The sequence below is a fragment of the Miniopterus schreibersii genome (assembly GCF_964146895.1).
Source record: "Miniopterus schreibersii genome assembly, chromosome: 20".
Lineage (NCBI taxonomy): Eukaryota > Metazoa > Chordata > Mammalia > Chiroptera > Miniopteridae > Miniopterus > Miniopterus schreibersii.
This window is the reverse complement of record NC_138122.1, coordinates 25,540,993-25,565,553: the sequence shown is the minus strand read 5'-3', so window position 1 is coordinate 25,565,553 and position 24,561 is coordinate 25,540,993. Positions and strand designations below refer to the sequence as shown.

At 61.7% G+C, this 24,561-nt stretch overlaps 1 protein-coding gene across 1 annotated transcript; it reads right to left on the bottom strand.

Moving 5' to 3' along the window:
* Window positions 1-3,820: 3,820 nt before the first annotated feature.
* On the bottom strand, window positions 3,821-24,533 carry SETD1B (SET domain containing 1B, histone lysine methyltransferase). Its single transcript, XM_081123673.1, has 17 exons — window positions 24,063-24,533; window positions 23,364-23,548; window positions 23,034-23,132; window positions 22,117-22,387; window positions 20,027-20,139; window positions 17,966-19,210; window positions 13,207-14,016; window positions 12,549-12,810; window positions 12,120-12,439; window positions 11,945-12,041; window positions 10,917-11,399; window positions 8,397-9,650; window positions 7,343-7,509; window positions 6,162-6,293; window positions 5,954-6,073; window positions 5,736-5,873; window positions 3,821-5,372 (listed from the first exon to the last, which is right to left on the bottom strand). Exons 2-17 carry the CDS (start codon window positions 23,532-23,534, stop codon window positions 5,199-5,201), a joined length of 5,856 nt encoding a protein of 1,951 aa, XP_080979799.1. The 5' UTR covers window positions 23,535-23,548; window positions 24,063-24,533; the 3' UTR covers window positions 3,821-5,198.
* Between the last annotated feature and the right edge of the window lie 28 nt (window positions 24,534-24,561).

Sequence of the window (24,561 nt, the reverse complement as noted above, 5' to 3'; positions counted from 1 at the left end):
GGAGCAGTGGCGCCGCCTGGCCGCCAGGGGGCGGCAGGTCCGCGTTACGGGTGGGGAGCGCGTTAGGGGTGCAAGCGCTGCGCTAACAGGACCCCGCCCGCCAGGGGGAGCTCGGGAACCGAGGGGGGCAGAGGGCTTGCACTCGGGAGGGGAACACAGACGGCATCGCAGTATCGCTAGTGGAGTGGCTTTAAATGCTATTAAAATAAAGCAGGTGGCGAGACTGTGCGGAGATGAAGCTGGGAGGGGAGACTAATTTCCATCGAGGGAAGGCCCCTCTGGGGAGGTGACATTTGAGAGCCAGCGTGGGAAAATCTGGAAAAACAGCTTCCCAGGGAGAGGAAAGAGCAAGAGTAAAGAGGCCTTAAGGTGGGACTGCGCTTGGCAGCATCCCGTCTGGTGGCTTTGTGGTCTCTACAGATGAGCCGTCCCCAACTTTGCTGCCCTGAGCCCAAACGTCTGGACATAGAGAGGGGATGGTGTTAGCAAAGGGGCTTTGAGGGAGCATCTTTGCTCTGCCACCGTGGGACATGGTTTCTGGTCTGAGAGGTAGAGTGGGTAGGAGGGATCTGAGCCCCCAGCCGGGCCGTCACCAAGTGCCCCCTTCCCTCAGCGCAGCTCCAGTCCCCACAGCCTTGCTAATTCGTACTCAAGTGAGAATGACCCTTGTAAGTGACACAGGTGGGAGAGGATCTACCGGCCCTAAAACCCTTGGAAGGAAATTTTTTCTTCAAAACCAGATGTTTTACTTCTGATGTTTAACAATCCTCCCTGAGGATGACTCAACTCAGAACTGGGAGCAGGTGGATCTCAATGCAAGACAGAAAAAAAAATCCAAGTTGATATAATGGGAGAATTGGGGGATTTTTTTTTTTCCAGGTAATAGAAGATAGGGCTTCTGGGGTCATGAACTTGAAAAGAACATGAGCGAGAACCCAGACAACAATGAACCGCAGACCCCAGGCCCCGGCTGGTGGTTAAAAATACCCTCCCTCTATTTTCCCATGGCTTATGCAAAAAAGGAAATTCTATAACTGGGGAAATTGTCAACTGGTGGCTCATGCGCCAAATCTGGCTCACGGATGTATTTTGTCTGCGTGGTTTTAAACAAATTTCAGCCAGCGTTTCCAAAAGTTGGGGTATTTCACATACAAGTCCTAGGACTCTGGTTCTACTTGGAACCACCAGGTGATTCTGGGCTTGCCTCCCTACCCAGCAACACTCAGCTGGTGCCAAGCGGTCGGTGCCTCTTGATTTTATTTTATTATTATTTTAAATAGGTTTTTATTGGTTTCAGAGAGAGGAAGGGAGAGGGAGAGAAACATCAATGATAAGAGTCATTGATAGGATGCCTCCCGCACGCCCCCTACTGGGGATTGAGAGCCCTTAACCCTGGATGTGCCCTGACTGGGAATCATCGAACCATGACCTCCTGGTTCACAGGCGGACGCTCAACCACTGAGCCACGCCGGCCGGGCATTGGTGCCTCTTTAGATGGGGCCTGGACAAAGGAGACCCACATTAACTGAGCCCAGACTAGGGATCCAGGCTACCTGGGTTCTCACCCCACACCAGCCCCTTGTTTGCTGTGACCTTTACTTGACCTCTCAGTGCCTCGATTTTCCTCATCTGTTAAGTGGGGGTTAAATGCCTGCCTCCAAGCGCTGCTGTGAGTTTAAGATCAAAGGTGTTTAAAACTGGCCGGCACAGCGTCAGCACTACGTTTGCTCTTATTTTTGGAGAGGGGCCTGAGAGGGGCTTTGCCCAAGTCCACCTGGCATCTCCCCCCTCCCCATTCCAACCTGGTCTGCCCTGTGCATGCAGACGTCTTGGTTGGGCTCCCTTTTTGGTCCCCACCACAGAACCAGTGAGGGAAGGACTTATCCCGCGGGACCGGGTGATTTGAAGAGTAAGGGAGCCGGAGAACCATCAGACTTGGTAGCCAAGGGGAAAGGAGAAGTCCAGGATTTTACAGGTTTTGAGCCTGGGAGTAGGGGGGGCAGGTTCAAAAGAGACGATGAAAGAAACTCAGATTTTGTGTTTCCCTTGTGTGCCCGGTGCTGGACCTGGAAGGCCCTGCAGCATCGGCCTCCCCCTCCCCCGCACAGTACCTTTCACACCTTATTTCCTCCCCCCTCAGAGGCAGCCTTGCAGGCCTCCTTGCCGGTGTTTAATACATCAGGTGGGATCCTGCCTCAGGGCCTTGGCACTGACTGTTCCTTCTGCCTGGAATGCCTTTCCCCCAAGGGTCCAAGGGTCCAAGGAAATAATGGACCCGTGCTCTGGCCCAGTAGCATCAACTGGTTGGTGCACTGTCTCGATATGACAAAGTCTTGCGGGTTCGATCCCCAGTTAGGGCACATACAGGACTCAACCAATGAATGCATAAAATGTGGAACAGCAAATCCATGTTTCTCCCTCTCTCTCTCTCAAGTCAATTAAAAAAAAAAAAATCTCTGTGGGCCCCTTAGTCACCTATTTTACCAGCCCCCCCCCCAAAGGCAGACAAGAGCACTGCCTCCTTAAACAGTCAACATTTTTTAGTTCTAGTGACGGCAACAGGACCTTGTGTGTAGTATCCTTAATTGCAGACGATTAGCAGCGTTAGATACCTAAGGTTTTAAGAAAGGTTCTGGAAGGAAAACTTTAAAAAGCTGCGACTCAAGAGTTTAAGACCTGCGGTCCTGAGTGGACTCCCCCCCCCCCCCCGCAGCAGGGTGCGCCCCCAACAGAAAGAAAGGAGAGAGGGAGAGGGAGAGAGGAGAGCAAGAGAGACGGCGTATCTGTAAGAAAAGTCAGTATATTTATGGTTTGCTTTATAAAAGTTACTATAATACAATGGTACATAGTATTGAATTCACAAAAATATGAACAAATATTTACAGCAAGACACACCCACAACGGAAACACTTCTCTTCAAAACAAGTTCCATTCGGACGGAGCCTAGATGCCCAGACAGCCCTAAAATTGATGGGTTCCCTTCTCGGCGGGAGGAGGGGGCAGGGAGGGAGGGGCGGGGGGGGGGGAAAGGGCAGAAACCCCCAACTTTTCCAAAGCAAAGACCTTGGGAATGAAACTGAAAATGGTTCAATGAAAATGAACCGTTGAAAGAAAAACAAACAAACAAAAAAAAAAACCCACAAAAAATGAGCCAACACATTTCTGGAAACGGCAAACCATTCCAGGGGCGGGCGGGGGTTCCTGGGGACCTGGGGTCGGGGAGGGCAAGGTGAGGGCCGAGGCCGGCCCAGGCTCCGGCTGCCCCACAGCCCCCCTCATGCCTTTGGGGGGGGGGAAGGGGCAGAACAGCAAAGACAGCCCCTTGGGGGCTGCACGAGTAACTTAAATCGGCCGTCTCCACGAGCTACGCGTTCCCTCGTGCGCAAAATAAATATTTCCTCGGTTGCACGCCTGGGCAGAAAACCGCAAACGGGAGAGAGAAGGTCGCCGCTGTGCCCAGGCCGCCCCTCTGTGTCCGTAATGCCGCCGGCTTCTAGAAAACCGCAGCACGGTCTCAAACAGAGAGGGCGTGGGGTGAAGAAATTAAAAAAACAAAAACAAAAACACAACAAAACCACCAACGACAAAAAAAAAAAAAAAGAAAAAAAGAAAAAAATAACAATTCTTTGTACAGAATTTACATTAACAAGCTTGACACAAGCTGAGATACCAGAGGCCCGTCGCGGGGCGGGGGGCCCACGGGCGCTCTCCCGACGGCGAGGAGGAGTCCTGGTCACAACAGTCACTTTCCGTAAGTTATTTACACGCCTGTTCTGTGTTCTGGGGTGCAGGAGGGGAGGGCTCGTGGGGGGGGGTTCTGTTTTGTTTTTGTTTTTTTTTTGGAAGTACAAAGAAATCAGCAAAAAAGTCTTCCCACGTGTTTCTACAAGAAACAATGTTCCCGAGAAAAAGTCCTTGACGGCGGCCTATGTACAGAGGTCGGTTCGTAACCTCGAAAACCTACCCCCCCCTTCTGTTTGATTTTATACACGCACAAAACACAAAAGCACGGACGTAAACCCTGAAGAGGGTGCCGGGAAGGGGGGGGGGGCATAAAAAAAAAAAAAAAAAAGAAAGACAACCTGTCAGGTTTAGATCCGAGTTTTAAAATCTTTCCCAAGATTTTCCTTTCTCTGGGAGAAGTCATCTCAATCCAAAAATAAATTAGGCTCTTGACATCGTGGGGCAAGGGGGCCGCTGGCAGGGCGAGGCGGGGGGCGGGCGGGGGGCGGGCAGGAGAAGCTTATACACGAAAAATCCCACCCGCGGACGCGGTCAGACACCCGTAGTGGGGAGACTAGGGACCCCGCCGGCCCGGGGGGGCCCTCCGCTCGCCCCTGAAGGCGGGGACAGGGGAGAGTAGACGCGAGACCCTTCCCAGGGTCCCACCGGCCCACGCTGGGGCCTCCTGGAGGGTCCCCCGTTGCTGGCATTCGAATGAGAAAGTAAACATTGAACCCAAGATTTGGGGGGGGTGGCAGAGAGAGCCCAGAGGGGACATTCCTGCCCGGGACCAGCTTGGCTCCACCAGGGTCTGCGGGGGAAACGGCCCCCCAGGCTGCTGGGGGAGGGGGAGCCCGGGGTGGGGGTCTGTAGGAGGGTCTTCTCACTGGGCCCACGGGTGGGGGGGCTTCCATAGTGTTCTGAGGTCAAAGCCGCCTGGCTGGACCCCCTCCTCTCTCTGCAGCACCTGGCCCAGCGCCCTGGTTGGGGGGGGGTCCGGAACATGGGCCAACCCGCCGTCAAACCGAGGCCTCTGCAGCCCCCGCCGGGGGTCCCCGCTCTCTGATTCTGCCTTCACATTTCAACGGTTAAAATGTCTTTTCTCGTGACAAGAAAGGAAATAAAGACAAAAAACAACGTAGCAGCATTCACGGGAAGGAGCCGGGAGGGAGAGACCGGGGGGGGGGGCGGGAGGGCGACACAGGAACAGGGAAGTTCATGTTGGAGCCGAACGCAGACCCTCGAGGGAGCAGTTTAAGGAAGGACGCGACGGACGCAGGCTGACAGACAGAGAAGCCCTTTCCCACCGAGGGGCTGGAGCCGGGGTCCTGGGGGTAGTGTTGGGGCGCCAGGCCCTGACGTGGCCGCTGGGTAAAGGACAGCACCTGAAATGGGGGCGGGGCCGGGCCCCAGGGCCCCGGGGTCCCCACTGGGAGCCCCGGGCAACGGCCGACGTCCCCCGCCGGGCGCCGGGCCTAGTTGAGGGTCCCCCGGCAGTTCTCGGAGCTGCAGAGGCAGGGGATCTTGACGTCCTCGATGGGGAACTTGTAGTCATAGGTGATCTCCTCGTTGACGTTGATGTGCTGCTTCGAGTAGATGACGATCTTCTTCTGCGACTCCACCGTGATCACCTTGGCGTAGCAGTTGGGCTGTGGGCCAGGAGGGGGGGGAGGGTGAGCTGGGGACCCCCGGGCGCCCCAATGCAGCCCGCCACCACCACAGGCCCACAAACTCGGCTCCTCAGTCACGCAACCACGATTCAAGGCTCGTCACTGCATCCGTGGACAGCAGGGACCCAGAGCCTTCCCAGCACCCCCCAGGATGTGCCCACCAAGGCACAGAGAGAGCCCAGCACAGGCGGGAAGGAACCCCACCATTACCAGCGGAACGAGCCCTTCCCGAGCCCCTTTTGTCTCATGCCCATTGCACAGACGGGAAGACTGATGCTCAGAGGAGAAAGGCTGCCTGGGCGAGGCCCCCCCCCCCCGCCCCCCGCCCCGGGCGCCACTCACGTTGCAGCTGTGGTTGATGAAGCGAGCAAAGTTGCCGCACTTGGTGGCGTCGATGATGGTGTCATGGTCCACCCGGAACATGTAGCTGCTCCCGATGCCCTCGTCTTCGTAGCGTTTCTCCCGCATGTCTGCGATCACCTGGCCGGGGAAGAAAACACCTCGGTAGGGCCGGGCCACTCCTGCCCCCCCGCCCCCCCGGGGCCCAGGGCAGCGCCTACCTGGCGGATGTTCTGGCCCACGTACTCGATGACCATCTCGTCGGCCGCGATGGGCTCCATGGCGAACAGGCCCCAGTCGTGAATGTGGCTCTTGCAGAACTTGAGCTTTTTCTTCCGGAACTGAGGGCAGGGAGAGGGGAGGAGAGGTGAGGGCCCCGGTCGCGGGTCCCGGGCCACCCTGGCTGCCCCGACAGGGCCCCGGCCTCACCTTGAGCTGGTTGAACTTGAGCAGGTCGCTGTCGCAGCTGCCGGTGAAGGAGGACAACAGGCGGCGTTGCTCTGACCGCCGCTCCGAGCCGGCCCGGGTGGAGGCATGCGGCTGGGCCGGGATGCTCATGCCCTGCCGAGGCGGCGGGCGACAGGTCAGCAAAGGGGCGCGGGTGCCTGGGGGAGCTGGCCCGCTGACCATGCTACCCGTGTCCCCGTCACGTCCTTGGCAACCCCACGCTAAGCTCTGGGTCTCTGTTGCCCCAGCAGTCAACTCTCTCCCCAGCAGCCAGTGCTGAGCTTTGAAGGTTACAGACGGAACCGCGTCACCCTCATCTCCTCCCCTCAAAACCCTCCTGTGGCTTGTGGCCACATACAGAACGCACACCTAACCTCGTCACCGCAGCCTCCAGGGCCCTGGTGACCTGGTCTCTGTCTGTCTCTGGCTACAACTGGCCTTTCCTTTCCTTTCCCACCCGCGGAGTCCCTCCCTGCCCCGGGGCCTTTGCACAGGCCGTCCTCGCCACGTGGGACCGACTGGACCCAGTGAATCCAATTTAACTTTTTCCTGGTCTTTCTGGGCTTCTCTGTGGGTCTCTCCCAGTTGCCCCCGGGGCTTGTTTCTTTGCTTGATCCAGGTCTGGCTCAGAGGCCGCCTGCGCTGACCCCCCGGCTCACCAATCTGAAACCTCCTCTCCTGTTTTCTTGACACAGCACTTTCCCCATCCTATTTGTTCACTCGATTGTTTCCTAACCCCCGTTAAAACGCAAGTTTCGCCCTGGCTGATGTGGCTCAGTTGGCTGGGAGTCATCCCGTGCCCGGACAGGTTGCAGGTTCGATTCCCAGTCAGGCATGTGCCTGGGTTTTGGGCTCAATCCAGGGGCGGGGGCATGCAGGAGGCAGCCAATCGATGATCTGCGCTCATATTAATGCCACTCTCTCTCTCTGAAAAGTCAACATAAAAATAGATAAAAAGGAGTAATAGAAACGCAGCCTGGCTCTGCTCACACCCAATTAAAACAACTCAGAGGCTCTCCGCTGCCCACCCCTCACCTCACCTCACCGCTGGGCAACCAGGTAACACCCTCTGCGTGCCGGCCCCTCTGGCTCTACAACCCCTCAACCTGCCTGCACCCCACCCGGGAGCACCCCTGCGTCCAGGCACCCGACTTCGGAGGTACCTGGGTGTCTGTGGGGGGCTCGTCTGTGCTGGCGCGAGTGTTGTTGAGGTATCTGATCTTGTCCTTCTTGTCGATGGTGTAGAAACCCTCGCTGCGGGCACAGCCTGTCACGTGCTCGGGGATGTCATCCTCTCGCTTCTTTTTCTTGGCTGAAGAGAGGCTGGTGGGTGGGCGTGGGTCAAGGGCCACGTGGACACTGATGGCAAGTCCCTCCCGAGACCCATCCCACCAGCCCGGCCTCCCCACCCTCAGCCCACTGCCCAGGAGGCTACGGTACCAGCTCCCCTGCCCACAACCACACCGCCTGGCCCGCCGGCCGCCTCCACCGGCGGCCAGAACGCCTGTCAGGAGCACCCGGCTGCACGGCCCTGGGTGCGTTTTACAGTGACCCACTTTCTACCTCAGTTACCCCATCTGCAAATCGGGTTCACAATGGTGCCTCTCTGGGTGATGACCTGTGCTCAGGGTGCCCGGCAGGGTTCCCGACACGGAGCAAGCGCTCAGTACGTGAGTTTAGTACAACCGGGGAGACGACAGCCGGCCCAACCTCAAAACGCTGTAATTAGCGGTCGACCGCCAGGGGGGCACTGTGGTGAGGAGCCCACATTCTGGAGCCAGCCTGGCCTGGGTTCAAATGTCAGCGCCGCTACTTTGCAGCTGTGTGACTTTGGGCAGGTTGCTTCGCCTCTCTGAGCCTTCGTTTCTCCGCACATAAAACGGGAATAACAGCCCCGCCTCCCTGGGCTCTGGGGAGGATGACGTTAGATTACGGGAGCCCTCGGTCAGTTTCCGCCACGGTCACGCCGCACAACACACGTTACCACGTTCGGCCCCGAGACCTGCCGACCCCGGGCCGAGCTGGGCCGGGCGGAGGGGGCACTTCTGGAAGCGCCAGCCCTGACTCCGCAGGGGCACACAGACCCTGCTGACCTGCGCTCTTGCCTTCACGGGCATCACGGGAGATGCGACTCGGAGGTGGGGGAGGATGCCCGGTACTAGGCCGCGTGGCTCGCCCGCCCGCCCTGCCTGCCCGCCCGCCCGCCCGGCAGGATATAGGGATGGTAGACCCAGAGCGTGTCGTTGAGCCAGTCCATGCCATTGTCCTGCTGCAGCAGCCGCTCGTAGGTGACACACAGGAAGCGGATGTCCTCCTCGTCGATGCCGCCGTTCCAGATGTCGTACAGGATGGTCATCTCCTCAAACTCCGTCCGGGGCCGGAAGAGGGGCTGCGGCGGCGAGCGCTCGGGCGAGGCCGAGGTCACCAGGTCCTCGTGGCGCTTCTTAGGCGGCCGGCGCCAGGTCCCCGGCACCTTGGCCAGGTCCATGAACTCCTCGGTGACGTCGTCACGCCCGCGAGGACCCGGGGGGATGGCCTCGGACAGCCACTGGTTCTCCAGCTCCTTGAAGGGCAGCTTGGTGGGCTCCGCCGGGGGGGGCGGCGGGCGCGGGGGAGGCTGGGGAGGCAGGGGCGGCGGGGGGGCCGGGATCCCCGTGTTCCGAAAGTCCAGGGTCACAGCCCGGGGGTCGTGGGTGCTGGGAAAGACGGGGGTCTGCGGCTGGCCCGGCAGAAGCAGAAGTTCCCTGCCAAGGGCAGCACCCCCCGGGGGCCGGATCAGGGACCCATCCAAGGAGAGCATGGCCGGCGGGGACCGCCGGGGCCGGCCCGGCTTCCTCTTAATGGGGGCCGGGCAGGCGGCCAGGGGCGTGGGCAGCAGGGGTGGCAGCTGGGCAGGGGCCCGAGCCTGGGGCCGCAGGACAGGCACTGGCAACGCCAGGGGCAGGGGCAGGGGCAGGGGCAGCGGGAGCGGCAGGCCCGTCTCCAGGAGCACCTGGGAGGGCAGCGGGCCGGGCCGCTCGTCGCGCCGGGCGGCCGGGAGCGGGCAGATGGGCAGGAGCAGGGGCCCGCCGGGCTCGGGGAAGGTGGGCGTGAAGCTGAAGTCCCGGCCGGGCGTCCTGGGGAGGCCCCCGCTGCCCAGGCTGGGGGACTGGGACGGGTAGGAGAAGGGGCTGCCGGGCACCTGCGGGGAGCTCAGCGACAGGCTGCTGCTGCCCCCCGACAGCGGGGGCTCCCCGCCTGGGGTGGCCGGCACTGTCTCCGTGCTCTGCGACTTGGCCAGGCTGCCACAGAGGCTTGGAGTACGCGGGGGCTTCTCCTCGGGGGGAGGCTCCAGGGGGACAGGGAGGAGCGGGGGGTCGGGGGCCTCGGGCGGCGGGCTGGGCGGCCGGGGGGGCCGAGGCGGCGGCAACGGCGGCTGCAGGGGCAAGGAGAGCAGCCTGGAGGGCTCGGGCTTCGCTTCCAGGTCCTCCCCTGCAGAGACGGGCGAAACCCGGCCAATTATTAGTTGGTTCAAACACCTCTCAGCGCCCTATTTCTTCTGCCCTACTGTGTGCTCGATGCCTGACTGACTCATAGCCCCGAGTTCCCTGAGATTCCTCTGAGTATAAACGCCATCCCCCCGAAGCTAAACCACCAGAGGACCGCTCCGCACCCAGCCCAACGTCAGGTACACAGACGGTGCCTGATAAATGATGAAGTAAATTAGAGGAGGAGACATGGTGGCTGGCCTTTGACACTGTCTTTAGAACAGTGTTCCAGTGAACAGGGAACGTTCTGTGAACCAAGAAAATGAGCTCTGCTGTGGAATAAAATCCAAGCAGGACTTGTCAGAGCCTTCAAGGTTTTCTCTGAGCGTTTATTTCCACTGTCACGTTACACGTCTTCTAACTTACCAGCTATTACCTATCACCCTGCCCTAGAATGTAAGCTCCACTACGGCAAATATTTCTGTCTGTTTGTTCCACTGTTGCATTGCTAGTACCTAGAACAGTGCTGGGGAAGCAACAAGGCCTTAATAAACTACTTGTGACAATACTTAGAGCTCTGTGGTTCTGTAGCCAAGTAGCACCGAACGAGACACAATGTAGCAGGTTTCTTTCCTAAAGGACTCATCAGAGCTACAACTAACCACATGCGGCTGAGTTTAGATGAATTAAAATTAAGTAACATTACAAACTCAGTTCCACAGAGCTACTCATGCATCAAGTGCTCTTATAACATTGTGTCTAGTGGCTGCAGTTACTGGGCAGGGCTGAGAGCGAAGGAACGATCGTTTCCTATCGTTTCTACCACGGTGTCACAGCAACGTCACAGCCTTTAATATGCTCTGTGCGGCTCCATCACGACAGTGGCGGGCCTGGTGTCCACGGCGGTGCTCACCTGCCCCAAAAATCCCAAAGCCCCCCCTACCCACCTGTCGCTAAAACGACCACGCATGGCCTGCCCCTCTTTTTGGGGAGCATCTCGTAGGACTAATGGGCCAGGGATGAATCTGTGAGGAAGCACCGGCACTGGGGAACGGTGACAGCAGGGGTCCCCTCTGGGGAACTAACAGGCGTCAGGCTCCGTGCTGGCAGATTATACGCCCTCCCGCTGACCTCGTGGCGGAGGCGTTGCCCATCGACCCCATTTTACAGGTGAGGCAACGAAGGCTTGGGAAGGTGACGTGATTTACCCAAAGGAGGCGGCACGTCCTGCCTCTGTCCCCGCCTCCCTCCCCGGGGCGGCGGGAGTTACCTCGGGTGGGCTCCGGGGATGGCGGGAGGGGGGCCTCCGTCTCTTTCGCAGGGGGCTCTGGAGACAGTTCCCTGGCCCCTTCCCGGTTCGGACCTGGCTCCTTCGGGGGCTCTTTGCAACCAGCCAGCTCTTTCGCACCCACGGGCGGGGGCGGCTCCTCCAGCGTGGGGGTCTGCTCCCGGGGGGCCTCGTCCTCAGCTTCGATGTCCACTTCCTCTTCGGTGCCCAAGGGCTCCGTCTCGGGTGGCCTCGGGGCCGCCCCCTCCTCAAAGCCCTCGTCGGGCGCGGCGGGGGCCATGCTCTCGTCCGTGGCTGCCTCCTCCTCTTCCTCCCCGGCCTCCAGCTCCGCATTGTCCGTGGACGACTCGCACTCGGACTCGGACTCAGACTCGGACTCGGAGCTCGATTCAAACTCGGAGGACTCGGAGCTCTCGCTGGAGGAGCCAGCGCCAGTCTTGCCGGAGGCGATGCTCGCGGTCTCCTCTGGGCAGGGGACACAGGCGGGGAACCTCCCGTCACCTGCTGCGCCCCGACCAGGCGCTTCCCCGGGGGGCTCCAGCAGGTGACCCCTGGGCTGACAGTGGCCCTCGGAAATATGGGGTGTCTGTGTGAACTGGGCACCGTTTTTTTTTAAAAATCGAGGTTAAATCCATGTAACAGAAAACGGGCCATTTTCAGGCAAGCGACTCAGTGGTATTCAGTGCATTTGCAACATGTACAGTGGCCACCCGTCTGGTTCCAAAACACTGTCACGGGCTCCAGATGACACCTGCCCCCCTTTGCCCAGCGCCCCTTCGCCCCCTTCCTGCAGGCGCCCACGAGTCCACCCGCTTCCCGCTCGGGCCCTGACCCGCTCCGGGCATTTTACACAAACAGGAGCGTGGGATCCATCGAGCGCGCGTTTTAACGCGTTCACGTCTCAAAGGCAAGAAACTGGGCCCGTGAAGAATGGGGGACTCATGCTCGGGCTCTGCCCGCCGCACAGGGACCCCGGGCCGGGCCGGGCGGCCACAGCCCGCCCCACTCACCGCCATCCGAGTCCCCTTCGTCCTGGTCACTCGCCTCGGACGCGGCCAGGTCTTCGTCGTCGCTCTTGGAGCCGTCCCCGCCGTCGCTGTCCTCGCCCTGGTGGGCAGGTGGGCGGGTGAGCGGCGAGGCCCCCGGCCCCCGCCCGGCCCCGGGGCTCCCCGGCCCGGGCGGTACCTTGTCCGACGTGGATGAGGAAGAGGAGGAGGAGGCCTGGCTCCGGGGGGCGCCCTCCCCCGGCGCCCCCTCCTCCTCCGTGCTGTCCCGCTCCTCCTTGTCGGAGGCCGAGGAGGAGGGCGAGCTGGTGGAGGACCCCGAGGAAGCGGACGCCGAGGACGAGGAGGAGGCCGAGGACGACTCCTTCCCGTCCTCCTCGCCGCCGCTGTCCAGCTCCAGGGGCCGGGCCGGCCGCCGCCGCACCCCCACGCCCTTGGGGTCCCGCTTGGCGAGCTCGCAGGGGGGGTCTGCCGTGTCCCGGTCCCGCTCCCGCTCCGACTCTGTGGGGAGGGAGGCGGTCAGAGCTGGGCGGGGAGGACACGAAGGGGGGGACCCCAGGCCCCGGCGGGAGGTGACACGGGGGCGAAGGGGGGGGGGCCCCCCACAAACCTTCATCTTCCTCATCAACGGAGGCTGAGGGCCGCAGCCGCTTCTGGTCCCCGGACGAGGCTGCGTCCGGCGGCTCCTTCCTCTTGACCTTGAAGGACGGCAGGCGGATGGCCCCGCGCAGCCCGATGCCCAGGCCCAGGCCCTCGTAGCCCAGGCCCTCGCCCTTGCTCCACGACTCCAGAAGGCACGAGGTGATGCGGTCCTTGGGCTTCGGCCGGTCCTCGTCCTTGTGCTCGCCCGACTTCACGGGGGTCAGGGAGGCCTGCAGCGAGGGGGGGGACGGTCACCACCGCGACGGCCCTGCCGGGGAGCCCGCCGGGGGGCCCCGAGAGGCCGGCCGGCCTCCCTCCAGCAGCGGGCGCCGCAGGGCAACGGGTCACTTCCCGCTGCTGGGCCCACCGCTCAGGCCACCCCCGGGGCTCTCTGCCTCCCTGAGCCTCAGTTTCCTCGCCTGCCCAGCAGACTCCTCCAGCCGCCCGCGTCAGAGCTGTCGGACCCTCGGGGGCGACAGCTCACGAGGACATGCAAGTAACACTCGCACGGCCCTACGCCGGGGACGTGGGCCGCAGTGCTCCCAGCAACGTGTCTTGGGAGGAGAGAGGGTGCCCGCCAGGGCCTGCTCACCCGTGACCCCGGGCGCCCTGCGCCCTGCGCCCACCTTGGCCATCCGCTCCTTCTTGTCCCACCACTCGTCAAAGGCCCGGAAGGCCACCACTTCCACCATCTTGCGGTTCAGGTCACGCTTCATGATGGCCTTAAGCTCTTTGAGCACCACCAGCAGGACGCCATCCACGGTGGCCTTGTGCGGGTCCTCCTGGCGCGGCATGTAGCCCGGCGGCGGCACCGACGGGTCAAACTTGGGCAGGGGCGGCCAGGGCTGCCCGCGACCCGGGCCCGAGGTGCTCAGGGAGAAGGGGCTCCGGTAGGGGGGCAGGTTGACAAACTGCAGCCCGGCCGCGGCGGCCATGAAGGGCGGGTAGGGGCAGGCGCCCTGGCCCGTCATCAGGCGGCTCAGCATCTGCGTTTGCATCTGGAAGGACATGGGCATGCCGCCCCACTGGCCGCCCAGCACGTGGCTCATGTCCACCTGCATCATGGGGAACAGCCCAGGCGGGAAGGGTGGCAGAGGTGGCAGGATTGGCGGGGGCGGGACCCCGGGGGGCGCCGGCAGGGGCGGCGGGGGCACTGTCACCGCCGGGTGGGCCGGGGGCGGGGGGGGCGGGGGCGGGGGCAGAGGGGGGGGCATGGGGAAGCCCGGCTGCGGCGGGGGCGGGGGCGGGGGCGGGGGCAGTGGCGGGAAGCCGGGGGGCGGGGGCAGCGGCAGGTTCGGGGCCAGCACGGAGGGGCCTCCCACGGCCGCTGACCCTGGGGTCACCACCATGGGCTTGGGGCAGTCGGCACTGGTGATGGGGGCCGAGGGCATCTCGTCGTCTGAGATTTCCATGTCCTCGCCCGAGGACTGCTGGCCCTGGGGAGAAAAGGGAGATGGCAGTGAGCGGGCGTCTGGGAGGCCGAGCCCCAGAGCCCCCTTCCAAACACCGGGCGGGGGGAGAGCGGCCTCCCGCAAGGCTGAATTCTACCGTTCCGGTCCTGGTCCCCCCCCTTCCCAGCCATGCGGCTTTAGCAAGTCACTTAGCCTCTCAAGGCCTCAGTTTCCCTGTTTCCACAATGGGCACCTCAGCACCCGCCTCGTGGGGTTACCATGAGGATTCGGTCATTTTTCAACACTGACTCGGCACTGTCCCAGGTGCCGGCCACATGCCAGAGAAAACCCCTGCTCTTCGAGGGCTGACCGTCTCAAGGGAAAGGGCAGAGGGTCACCAGGGCGAGACATGAAATCTAGAGTCTGTCCAGGAGGAGAAGCAAGCCGGGAAGGGCGACGGGGCGAGACAGGAGAGCAGGTTCTGTTTCAGTGGGAGACCTTCGGCCTCCGTTTGTATTCGGAGACGGTGACACTCATCGCTGACACCTCCACAAGCATTTCCTGTGTGCCAGGCACCTTCCTAAGCGCTTTACACACATTATCTCAGTTAATCCTCAGAAGAACCCTACGAAGCTCATCTGTTATCTCCATTTTTACCGAGAAGGAAATCAGAACGGAGAGAGCTTAAGTAACTTGCTCAAGGCCACACAGCCAGCAAGAGATGGAGGCGGGATCTGAACCAGAAGCGGCTCCCCGGCCTGCGCTCCCAGCCAGCCTGCTGGGGAGGCCGGGTTGACAGGACTACGTAAATACGAGGTATGTCTTTTATTTTTTTCCTTAACTATTCTTTCCGCCCAGTCTCATGACTGCACACTTAGTATGGGCCAGTGTGGGGCTGAGTCTCATTTCTTTTTTTTTTAAAGTTATCTTTTAAACTGAATTTATCAGCATGACGTTGGTTAATAAAATTACATAGTTTTGGGCGTGCAATTCTATAATACGTCATCGGTACATTGTGTTGCGTGTTCCTGCAAGTTTCCTCCCATCATCATCTGTGTGTCCCCCCCCCACCTCCCCTCCGCCCCCTTCCCTCTGGCAATCACCACACTGCCGTCTGTGTCTGAGTTTTTAGGGGTTTTGTTGTTGCTGTTGTTTTTGCTTAATCCCTTCATCTTTTTCACCCAGCCCCCCAACTCCTCTCCCCCCGACAGCTCTCAGTCTGTTCTCTGCATCTATGAGTCTCTTTCTGTTTTGTTAGTTTATTTTGCTCATTCGATCCCATGTGTAAGTGAAATCACACGGCATTTGTCTCTCTGACTGGCCTATTTCACTTAACGTAACATCCTCCAGGTGCACCCATGCTGTCGCAAAAGGCAAGATTTCCTTCGTGTTTGTTTTTTCACAGCTGCATAGTATTCTGCCGCATAAATGTACCGCAGCTTTTTTGCCCACTCATCTACTTAGGGGCACTCAGGCTGCTTCCAAATCTCGGCTATTGCAAACAACGCCGCAGCGAACATACGAGCTTCATTTCTTATCTGCTCTGTAACCCTGCAAGGCGGGGCTCTACGCCAGTCCCTCTGGACAGCTGAGGAAACACTCAAGAGAGTTGAAAGCCACCGGCCCGGGAGGCAGAGCCAGCCATAAACTGCGCTGGGGCTCAAGCCCCAGGATGCCTGCCCAGTGACGGGGCTGTCTGTTGGAATCCAGGGACCTGGTGCCCGGTGAACAGGGGAGTCGAGGGTGACCCCCGGCTCTAAAATGGGCCAGGGGCCACTTTACATTAGGAGACAGGGGGAAAGCATGGAGGTCTGCATGGTGGAGGCGGAGCGAAAAGGAAAAGCAAGGGGAGGGAGATAAAGGATGGGGTGACCCCCAGGCTCTTGTGCCAGGAGGAGAGGCGGGAAGGTGCCCTGGATGAGCCTGGCTGAGAAACAGCCTTTGTAGGTTTCAAGACGGAGGGGGCGGGGTCTGTGCAGACGGTAAGGTCAGAGGTCAGCCTGCAGGCGAGGAAAGCCTGGAAGGAAAACTGGGGGAGCAGAGGACTACCCAGCCCGTGGCAGCAGCAGGAAGCTCTGGATTCTCCTAGGTCCCCCCTCGCCCCTTCTCCCCCCCTCCCCCGCCCTCCCAGGGCCCCCCGCACACGCACGTGCTGGTGCCGAGCCAGCGCGACGGGCAGGCGGCCTGTTACCGGGGACAGTGCCCGAGATCAGCCCTGGACAGCGCCCGGCCAGCCGGCGCAGCGAGCAGAGGGTTAACCCGGCCCGGGGCCGGCCAATCACAGGGAGACCGGACCTGCGCTCCGGCCCCGCCGGCCCCGCCCCGCCTCCTGGGGCGCCTGAGGGTGAGAACCGGGGGGAACGGCCGCCAGCCCCGGCCCCGGCCCCGGCCCCAGCCCGCCCCAGCCCACGCAGCGCCTGGAGCTCCCCTCGCTTAGGCCCCACGGCGCGAGGCTGCTGCCCCGGGCTTCCCATTTCACTGACAACGAAACTGAGACTCAGAGAGGGAAAGTGCCTTCCCCAAGGTCGCATCACCGGGGGGTGACAGAGCTGGGGCTCGGGGCGCAAGGCCCGGAGCCTGAAGCAAGGGCGGCTCCCCTCCGCCGCCAGCGGGCCCCCTGCGCGGCCCTCCAGCCGCGGCTGGGACCCCCGGTTCATCCGAGGAGCCGGTGCTGCTCTCCCGCATGCCAGCAGGGGGCGCCCGAGCGCCAGCCTGGAGGTTATCGGCGCTGCCAGGCTCTCCTGGGCTAAGGTCCTGAGGCAGCCCGCACCCCACCTCTCGGGGCCTGTCTCCCCCGCTTCCCTACAGTGACAAGGTGGGACAGCCCAATCCCTCCGACTACTCTGCCCCTCTCTGCCCTGGCCCAGCTGGTCAACAGGGTAAACACCCGCTACCCCAGGCAGCAGAGAGGGAGGGAAGGGAGAATGGCGGGGGTGGCAGCCCACCCCCTCTGCACACCTGTCATCTCTCCCCCTGCTTGGACCCCTTGGCACCTGAAACCAATTCCCCAGAACTGCCTGGAGGCCCCCTGGAGCCCCAGACACCTGCGGTCCCCTCCTGGGCAGGCCAAGTTCTTCTCTGTTCCTCCCTGAGGCAGCCAAACCGGCCTAATCAAAGGGCCTGGGAAGGAGGGACCCTCCTCCCCGCCGCCCACAGGGGCACTGAGCTCTGTCTATGCCCCTGGCTGCTCATGCCCATCGGGCCCACAGGTTCCAACGCAGGTCTCCAGGAGGGCTGGGGCAGGTGCCTGGGCCAGGAAGGGGGGAGGAGTGGAGTCAAGGAAAATGACCTCATCCCCACCTCCAGGGAAATGCGGCAGGCAGCACCCCCCCACCCCTATTCCTGCAGCTGGAGGTTGGGGCAGTGAGACCCCGGGAGAGGGCCTAAGAATGAGGATCCGGCTCTGGCTGTGGCCCCCCCCTGGGCTAGCCCTTGACTCCTTCACTACTAGAGCCAGGGAAAGTGGGAGAAGGGAAACTGCAATGCCCTCCCTGCCTCCCTGCCTGCCGTGGTTCCCTGTCTGTTCAGAAGGCACCAGGTTTGAGGAGAGTGCTCCAGAGCTCCCCCCTTCCCCCCAATCTTCCCAAGCCTCAGGACCAGCCACCCAACCGAGAAAGGGGCCCAGAACCATCACCACAACCCATACACTCTGGGATCTCAGCAAACGCCTACCGAAGATGATGTCAGAACTGACCCCTAGGGAAAGTCCCGACGTCCCATACCTAACAAGGAGAGCAACAGAATGAGATCGCATTTCCCTTCTCTGCGTGGCTGCTAGGAAGCTCAGAGGCAAACCTGCGGCTCGATCACAGCCTGACGCTCTGTGTCCTCTTTATAGTCTCTATAGGTTGACCTGCTATCCTGGATGCCCTAGCAGTGTCCTTTCTATGTCTCAGCTAGTTTTCCAAGGAGATGGTTTCAGAGGGGTAAAGAGGGAAACACACCCGACAGACAAAACTGATCCCAAGACACAGATGGACAGACAGGGTGGTACCTCATCCATCTTCTCTGAGGTTGGGGTCCTGTCTCCAGCCAGGTCCAAGGCCACCTCAGCTGTCTGGCCCAGATGACCAGCAGGGTCCGGGGGGCCTGGCTCGGGTGGGGGCCGGGGCCCCAGCCCCAGGCCGAGGTCATCCTCATCATCTGAGTCTGGCAGCGGTGTAGGGCTAATGTCCTCCAGGCCAGTGCTGGAGGGGCGTGAGGATGGCGGTGTGGGGCCGCGGAAGCCCAGCTGGGAGTTCGTGCCAAAGGGGGCCAGCGGGGAAAGCTGGGAGGACGAGGAGGAGATGGGGCTGCCCTCCATCTGCAGCTCCGTGTCCGAGTCCTGCTCTGGGAGGAAGGGGAGCTTGGTGCGCTGCTCCTTCAGCAGCATCTCGATGCGCGAGTCCAGGCTGTTGTGGGGCTTCTCCAGCCCCGGGGGCGACGACTCCAGCGTTGGAGTGCCCGGACTGTCGCAGGGCTCGGGACTCCAGCCGAAGGTTGGCCGGACACCCAGCTCCATGCTGTTGGCATCGGGGGGCGGGGGGCCGGGGGGGGTGCCTGGCTTCTCCTTGGTCAGGGGCTCGGTGGGCGGCAGGGGCGGGGGCGCAGGTGCTCTCCGAAACTCCCCACTGTCACGGGCCCCAAAGGCGGCTGTGGTGGTGGTGGTGGGCTCCTCGGGGGGCGGGGGGAAAGGGGGCACCGGGGTCTGATAGGAGGAGAAAGCGGACTTGAATGTGACTCCAGGCGCGGGGGTCGCTTGGGCAGGCGGTGGAGTGTGGGCAAACGTGGCTGAATCCTGCGGTTGGGCCTTGAATGGGGGGCCACCGCTGGTCCCGCTGCTGCTGACTGCCCCAAAAGGGAGGTCCACAGAACCCCTGAAGGTGGCTGTGGCCCCTGACAACACAGTAACCGCAGAAGTGTTGTGGACATAATGGTGCTCGTGGCGGCGGTTGTAGGCGTCCGTGAACTTGCTCTCGTGGCGCCGGGCCTTGAAGGTCACCGTGGGGTCCTGGCCGAAGAGGTAGGAGGGTGTGGGCTGACGGCTGGAGTAACTGGAATCCTGTGAGAAGGGGGTGCCCAGGCGCGGCGTGAGCGGCGTGCCCTGTCCATAGGAGTTGGGGGTGTCCAGGCGACAGCTGGAGTAAGCAGTGTCCTGGGAGAAAGGTGTCCCACCACTGTTTGGGGTGACAGAGGATGAGCCAGAGCCACAGCCTGTAGACAGACCACCATCCTTGAGGCGCTTCAGGGCATCTGACAACTAGAGAGAAAGAGGGGGACGGTGAGATCACTGGGGTGGGGTGGGTGGACATGCAATGGAATGGGGCTCTTTTCCCTTCTCACTCTGGCTGCCGGGAGGCTCAGAGCCACACTGGTCGCTTTAGAACTACAACATGGTAAAAGTTGGGGGAGGGGGCAGATTGGGCAGAGGAGTGTCTGGATGGTCCTACCCTTCCTCTATTCTTGGGGTAGCCGATTATCCTCAAGGAATCTTAAGGCTTTTTCCTATTCCAGAGACAAGAGAAGCTCATGACATCTTGGTTTGAACTGGGATTTCCTTGCTGTCTCAGGCTGGCAGGAATCAAAGACCTTCCAGGAAGAACTATCTATGGTCTCGTGAGGGAGCGGCCTCCTATCGTTTTAAGGTTTAAACGTGCCTAATGAACAACCCAGCTGACCAGCGAGTAAACAAAGTCTCTTTATTCCAGAAAAGCTACTGCTGAGGGTGGCTGGGTTGATGCTGGGGAAGGGTTGGGAGGAGACTGTGCCTAGGTGAGGATGGTCCAGGTGCACGTCCTGGGAGGCAGCGACTGGGGAAGGAGCCAGTCTTGCTCTGGAAAGAGGAACCTGAACTCTGCTCTCCGGGAGCAGGTACATAGGATAGCGGATGCAGCCACGTTTCAGCATCTGCATGAAAAGCAGGCCCCAGGTGGGAACCCCCACCTGTGTGTGGCCAGGCTCCTTCCCATCCCTAGGCCCTGGTGTCCAAAGCTGGAGATGGTGGCGTGGGGGTGGGGGCCACACCATAGAGCTGGCGATGGAGGGAGGGCGGGGAGGCTGACGGTGCTAAACCCACCTGCAGGGTCTCGTTCACGATGGGAGAGACAGCATCCAGCTCACCCACCGGGAGGGTCTGGGGTGTGTACCGGCCCGTGACCAACAGCTCATAAAACCGCATCCGGGTTTCCCCTGTGGAAGGACGAGAGAGGCAGGATTCAGCCAGGTTCCCGGATGGGGCAGCCCCCACAGGCTGGCTTCCCTGCGGGTCCCTTGTGCCTGAGACCCCAAGCCTGGGGAAGCTGAGCGACCATGACCAAGTTCTCGCCTCTCTCTCTACCTTTCTCAGGAGTCCTGTCTGCTCAACGAAGCTGCTAAACAGCAGGCTTTTTCTCATCCTGAGACAGAATTGAATGCCTCGTGGGGCTGGGATTCCCCCAAATACAGAAATGCCTCCCCCAACACAAAGCCCCTTCCTGTCACCTGGCTGTCACACCTGAGCACCCAAAGAAAGGGTCAGGTCTTCCCAGTCCTGTCCCTTTGCCTTCCCACTTAACAGCCAGGGCCTGGTAGCAAGTGGAGAAGAGAGGTGATGGTTTGTTGTTAACTATCCATCAATTAAACAGCTGTCTGGGGCTGGTCCCACTGAGCCCTGTCTGGTAACCTCTACCCCTCCCCGCAGAGGCCTCTACAGACCAGGGGCCCCAGATTACTGGTATTTATAGAGCCCTGTGAGGCAGCTGCTTACATATGCAAAGGAGACGCATTCCTTGAGCTTCACTTTACACTTTACCGGTCTCTTTCTTGAAATACAAACTTAGTTGGCAGCCTCTCAGGGCCCCCCTTTTTTTTTTTTTTTGGTGTTTTGTGTGGGTTTTTTTGCAGCAGAAATGAAATTTTGGTGAGAGCTGGCTGCTCCTTAGAATGGGAAGGGGCTCCACAGGACTGCAGCAGCCACCCAAGGGGGATGTAGATTTGAAAGAGTCCGTATACCTGCCCCCCCACCCCCGCTGGCAGATTTTTGAAACTAGACCTGGGGTGGGGGAGGTGGGGGGACTGTGGCTTAGATAGGAACCTGGATGACTTGTGCCCCCAGGAGACTCAGAACTAGGTACAGCTCAGCAGAGCTCATGGGACAATGGAGCCCTCCCAGGACCAGTGCCCCCCCCCCCAGCCCCCAGCCCCCAGCCCCCAGCAAGGTCTCAGACTCCCTTCATATGCATTCATTACGAAAACCAAAAATAAAGGTTTAGATTTTTCTGTCCTGGGTTCCGTGTGCCCTGGTAGCTCACAACCCCACCCCACCCCCAAGCGGCCCACCTAAGCCCACCCACAGACCTCAAGGGGCCCGGGACCCAGTCTCAGGTGCTGGGTACTCTGAGGACTAGCCAGCCCTATCTGGGCACCTTCTATCTTTGTGGGAACTGGAGTGGTCACTAGCCCCTCCGGCCAGCACTCAGGAGGAGCCTCCCGAGCCTGTAGGGCGGGAGGTGTGGCCGCCCCAGCCCGCCTCTCCCAGCAGCCAGCAGGGAGTGCGCGCGGGGCAGGGAGGTGCTGCTGTCTCTTTAAGAGCGAGGAGGGAAGCCGGTGTCAACCCCGGAGCACCCGGCGCGGCCCGCCCCACGCTATCTGGAACATTATCAATGAAACCACACTCTGGGCCCAGATTGGTTCCCACTTCCAGGGGGAAGGGGTGGCCTGGGGGGGAGGGGCGCCCTGGATCCCTGGAGGACTCTCGTTTAAGTTGAGGGACCCACTCCCGATGCATTTCAAGGCATCCTAGTGGCTCTCCCCCGGCCCCCCCTCCCACAAATAAACAAACGCAGACTCCTCCCCTCACGGAGGGCAACGCGGGGACCGTCTAAACCCAGGCCGCCAGGGCTCCCGAGGGGCTGGGGGAGCCTCCTGGTGGTCCCTACGGGTGCAGCGGCCAAGGACCCGCACATTTGGTAAATTATAGCTTGTCTCCTAGCAACAGACAACACATTTAGCTCCATGTGACTCTATCCTCAGGAGGGGGGGCAAAAAAAAAACCCCACAACAACAACAACAAAGATTGTAGGGGGGCACCCCAGGAAGAGTGAGAGGGTCCCCAACGCTGCTGGAGGGGCTCTGGGAGGGGAAGGTCTGGAGCTCCTCCCCGGGGCTCCCGAGCCGGCCTCCACTCACCTTTGGTATCCAGCTCCACGTGGATGATATTGCCCATAACCGAAGTGCTATGCAAGTGCTGAACCGCCTCCTTGGCTCCCCGGACCGTGGCAAAGACCACCTTGGCAATGCCCAAGTGCTTCTTGGTCTTGGGGTTGTACAAAATCTCCACCTCCTCCACTTCCCCATACTTCTTGCACATGTCCCTCAGGAAGTTTTCGCGGATGTTATCGTTCAGCTTGGCAAATGTCACCTGCTTCGGAGGCACCGGGCCCACGTAGAACTCATCGATCTGGCAGGAGACAAGGGGGGAGGGAGTTTGGAGAACACTGACATGGAAGGGAAAATACAACATTTCCCCACTGGCTTGCCCATTGAAAACAATGAAGGGTAAAAAAAAAAAAAAAAAATTAAAAAAAAAAATTGGAAAAAAAATGCACGCGGGCGGGCCCGGGAAGCGGAGGATTAAATCGTTTGGAACGTGGAAGTCCTCTGGGTTCGAAAGGAAAGGGGAAAAAGAAACAGTTTCTCTTTCCCCACACTCCCCCCCCCACACACATACACTCCGGCCTCCTTTCCCTGCAGTCGGGTCAGGGGCGACCCCTTGGGCTGGGAAGTTGTCCCTCTAAAGCCACAAGGCTGGGAAGGGGGGCGGGTCCCAGGGCCAAGCCCTCGGACTGGCAGGAGCCAGGTGGGGACCCGCAGCCCCCAGGACACTGTATCCCCACGTTGATTACAGTTTCACCGCAGTGTTATTCTGTTTACAGCAGCTCAGAGGGGACGCCCCTCTCGCGCAGCAACCTCCCCCCTCCCCGCCAAAACTTCCCAGCCGGGGACGGCGGGAACTCAGAATCCGGCTGGGCTCGGTCAGGACTGGCGTTATTTTCGAACTCGGGGAGGGGGAGGAGGGACAGCGGGCCAGGGGGGAGGGATCCTACTTTGAATTTGGGCACCGACAGCTCCAGCTCCTTGTTTTTGGTCCAGATCCCGACCACCCGGGGATCTTCGACAATTTCCACCGGGCGGTTGCTGGACATCTGTGGGGAGAGAGAAGGAGGGGAGGGGGGCGGGATGGGAGGGTTGGTCCCACTCCCCAGGGGCAGGGGCAGACCCCCCCTTCTCCGGGCACTTGTCAAACTCTAGGGCTGGGGACCCGGCTGACAGTTGGCCGGGTGGTCGGGACGGGGGTCCCCGGGCCACTCGGACCCTCCTCCCGGGGCACGGCTGGGGGTGGGTGGGGGCGGCGGGGAGGCGCGCCGGCTACTCACCGCCAGGCTGAAATGCTGCCCATCGTAGCGGTACAGTTTATGGTGTCCCTTCTTCAGAGCCGGGTCAATCATCAACTTGTAACTTCTCCAATGGTGGTTCCTCCTCTCGCCCGAAGGGCCGGGCTGCGGCGGGGGCTGCTGGTGGTGGTGGTGGGGGTGACTGTTCTCCATGCCGTTAACCCAACCTGAAAACCAGCAAGTTGTTGTCGTCTCCGCCGCGGCGGCGGCGGCGGCGGCGGCAGCGGCCGCTTCTACACACACGCGAAAGAATCCAATCGTCCAGCCCCCACCCCCTCCCACCTTACCAGCGCGCCCCGAAAGGCACTGTGTCTCGCTGGCTCCCCCCAAAAATAAGAATGGAGCGAGAGAATCACCCTTCCGGGAGAATCAGAAGCCCGCCCGCTCGGCCACCGTCTCGGGGCAGCAGCGAGGGGCTCCCGGGGGCCCCGGGGGCGGGCGGGCTGGGCCCCGGGCGCCGGGAGGACGCGGGCTCCGGCCCATGGTGCCCGCCCGGCCGCCCGGCGTGGCGCGCGCTCGCTCGGCCCAGCTCGGGCGCGGGGCTCGCGGCAGGCCTGGCGCCGCCCGCCCGCCCGCCCGTCCGCCCGCCCCGCTCGCCCGCCCGGGGCCCCGGGGCCGGGGCTGGGGGCTCGGGCCGCCCGGCTGCCGGCCGCGGCCTCTCCCTCCCCGAGCCGCGCTTACATCCCCGCCGGGCGCCGGCCTCCCTGCGCCGCCAGCCAGTACATGGTGTCCCCCGCGGGAGCCGAGGCCGGGGCTGCCGGACGGGGGGCCGCGAGAGGGGGGGGCCGCCGCCGCGGCCGCCGGGCCCGGAGCTGCTGCCGCCGCCGCTGCTGCTGCTGCTGCTGCCCGGGAGGCGGCTGGCGGCGGAGGCTCGGCTCCCAGGAGCCGCACATCCCACAATACACCGCTAAGGAGCCCGACCCGAGCGCTCACCCTCCTCCTCTTCCTCCTCCTCTTCCTCCTCCCCTCGCCTTCCTCGCGCTTCCCCAGGCCCTCTCCCGGCGGCGGCAGCTGCGCCGCCACAGCCCCGGGCCCGGCGGCCCCCCACCCCGCACCCGCGCGCTCCCACACCGCCGCCCCCTCCCCCGGGGAAGGCCTTTTAATTTATTTATTCTGCTGGGACCTGGGTGGGGGTCTCGGCGGGCGGGGGCGGGGGTCTCCCCGGGCTCTACCTCCCGCG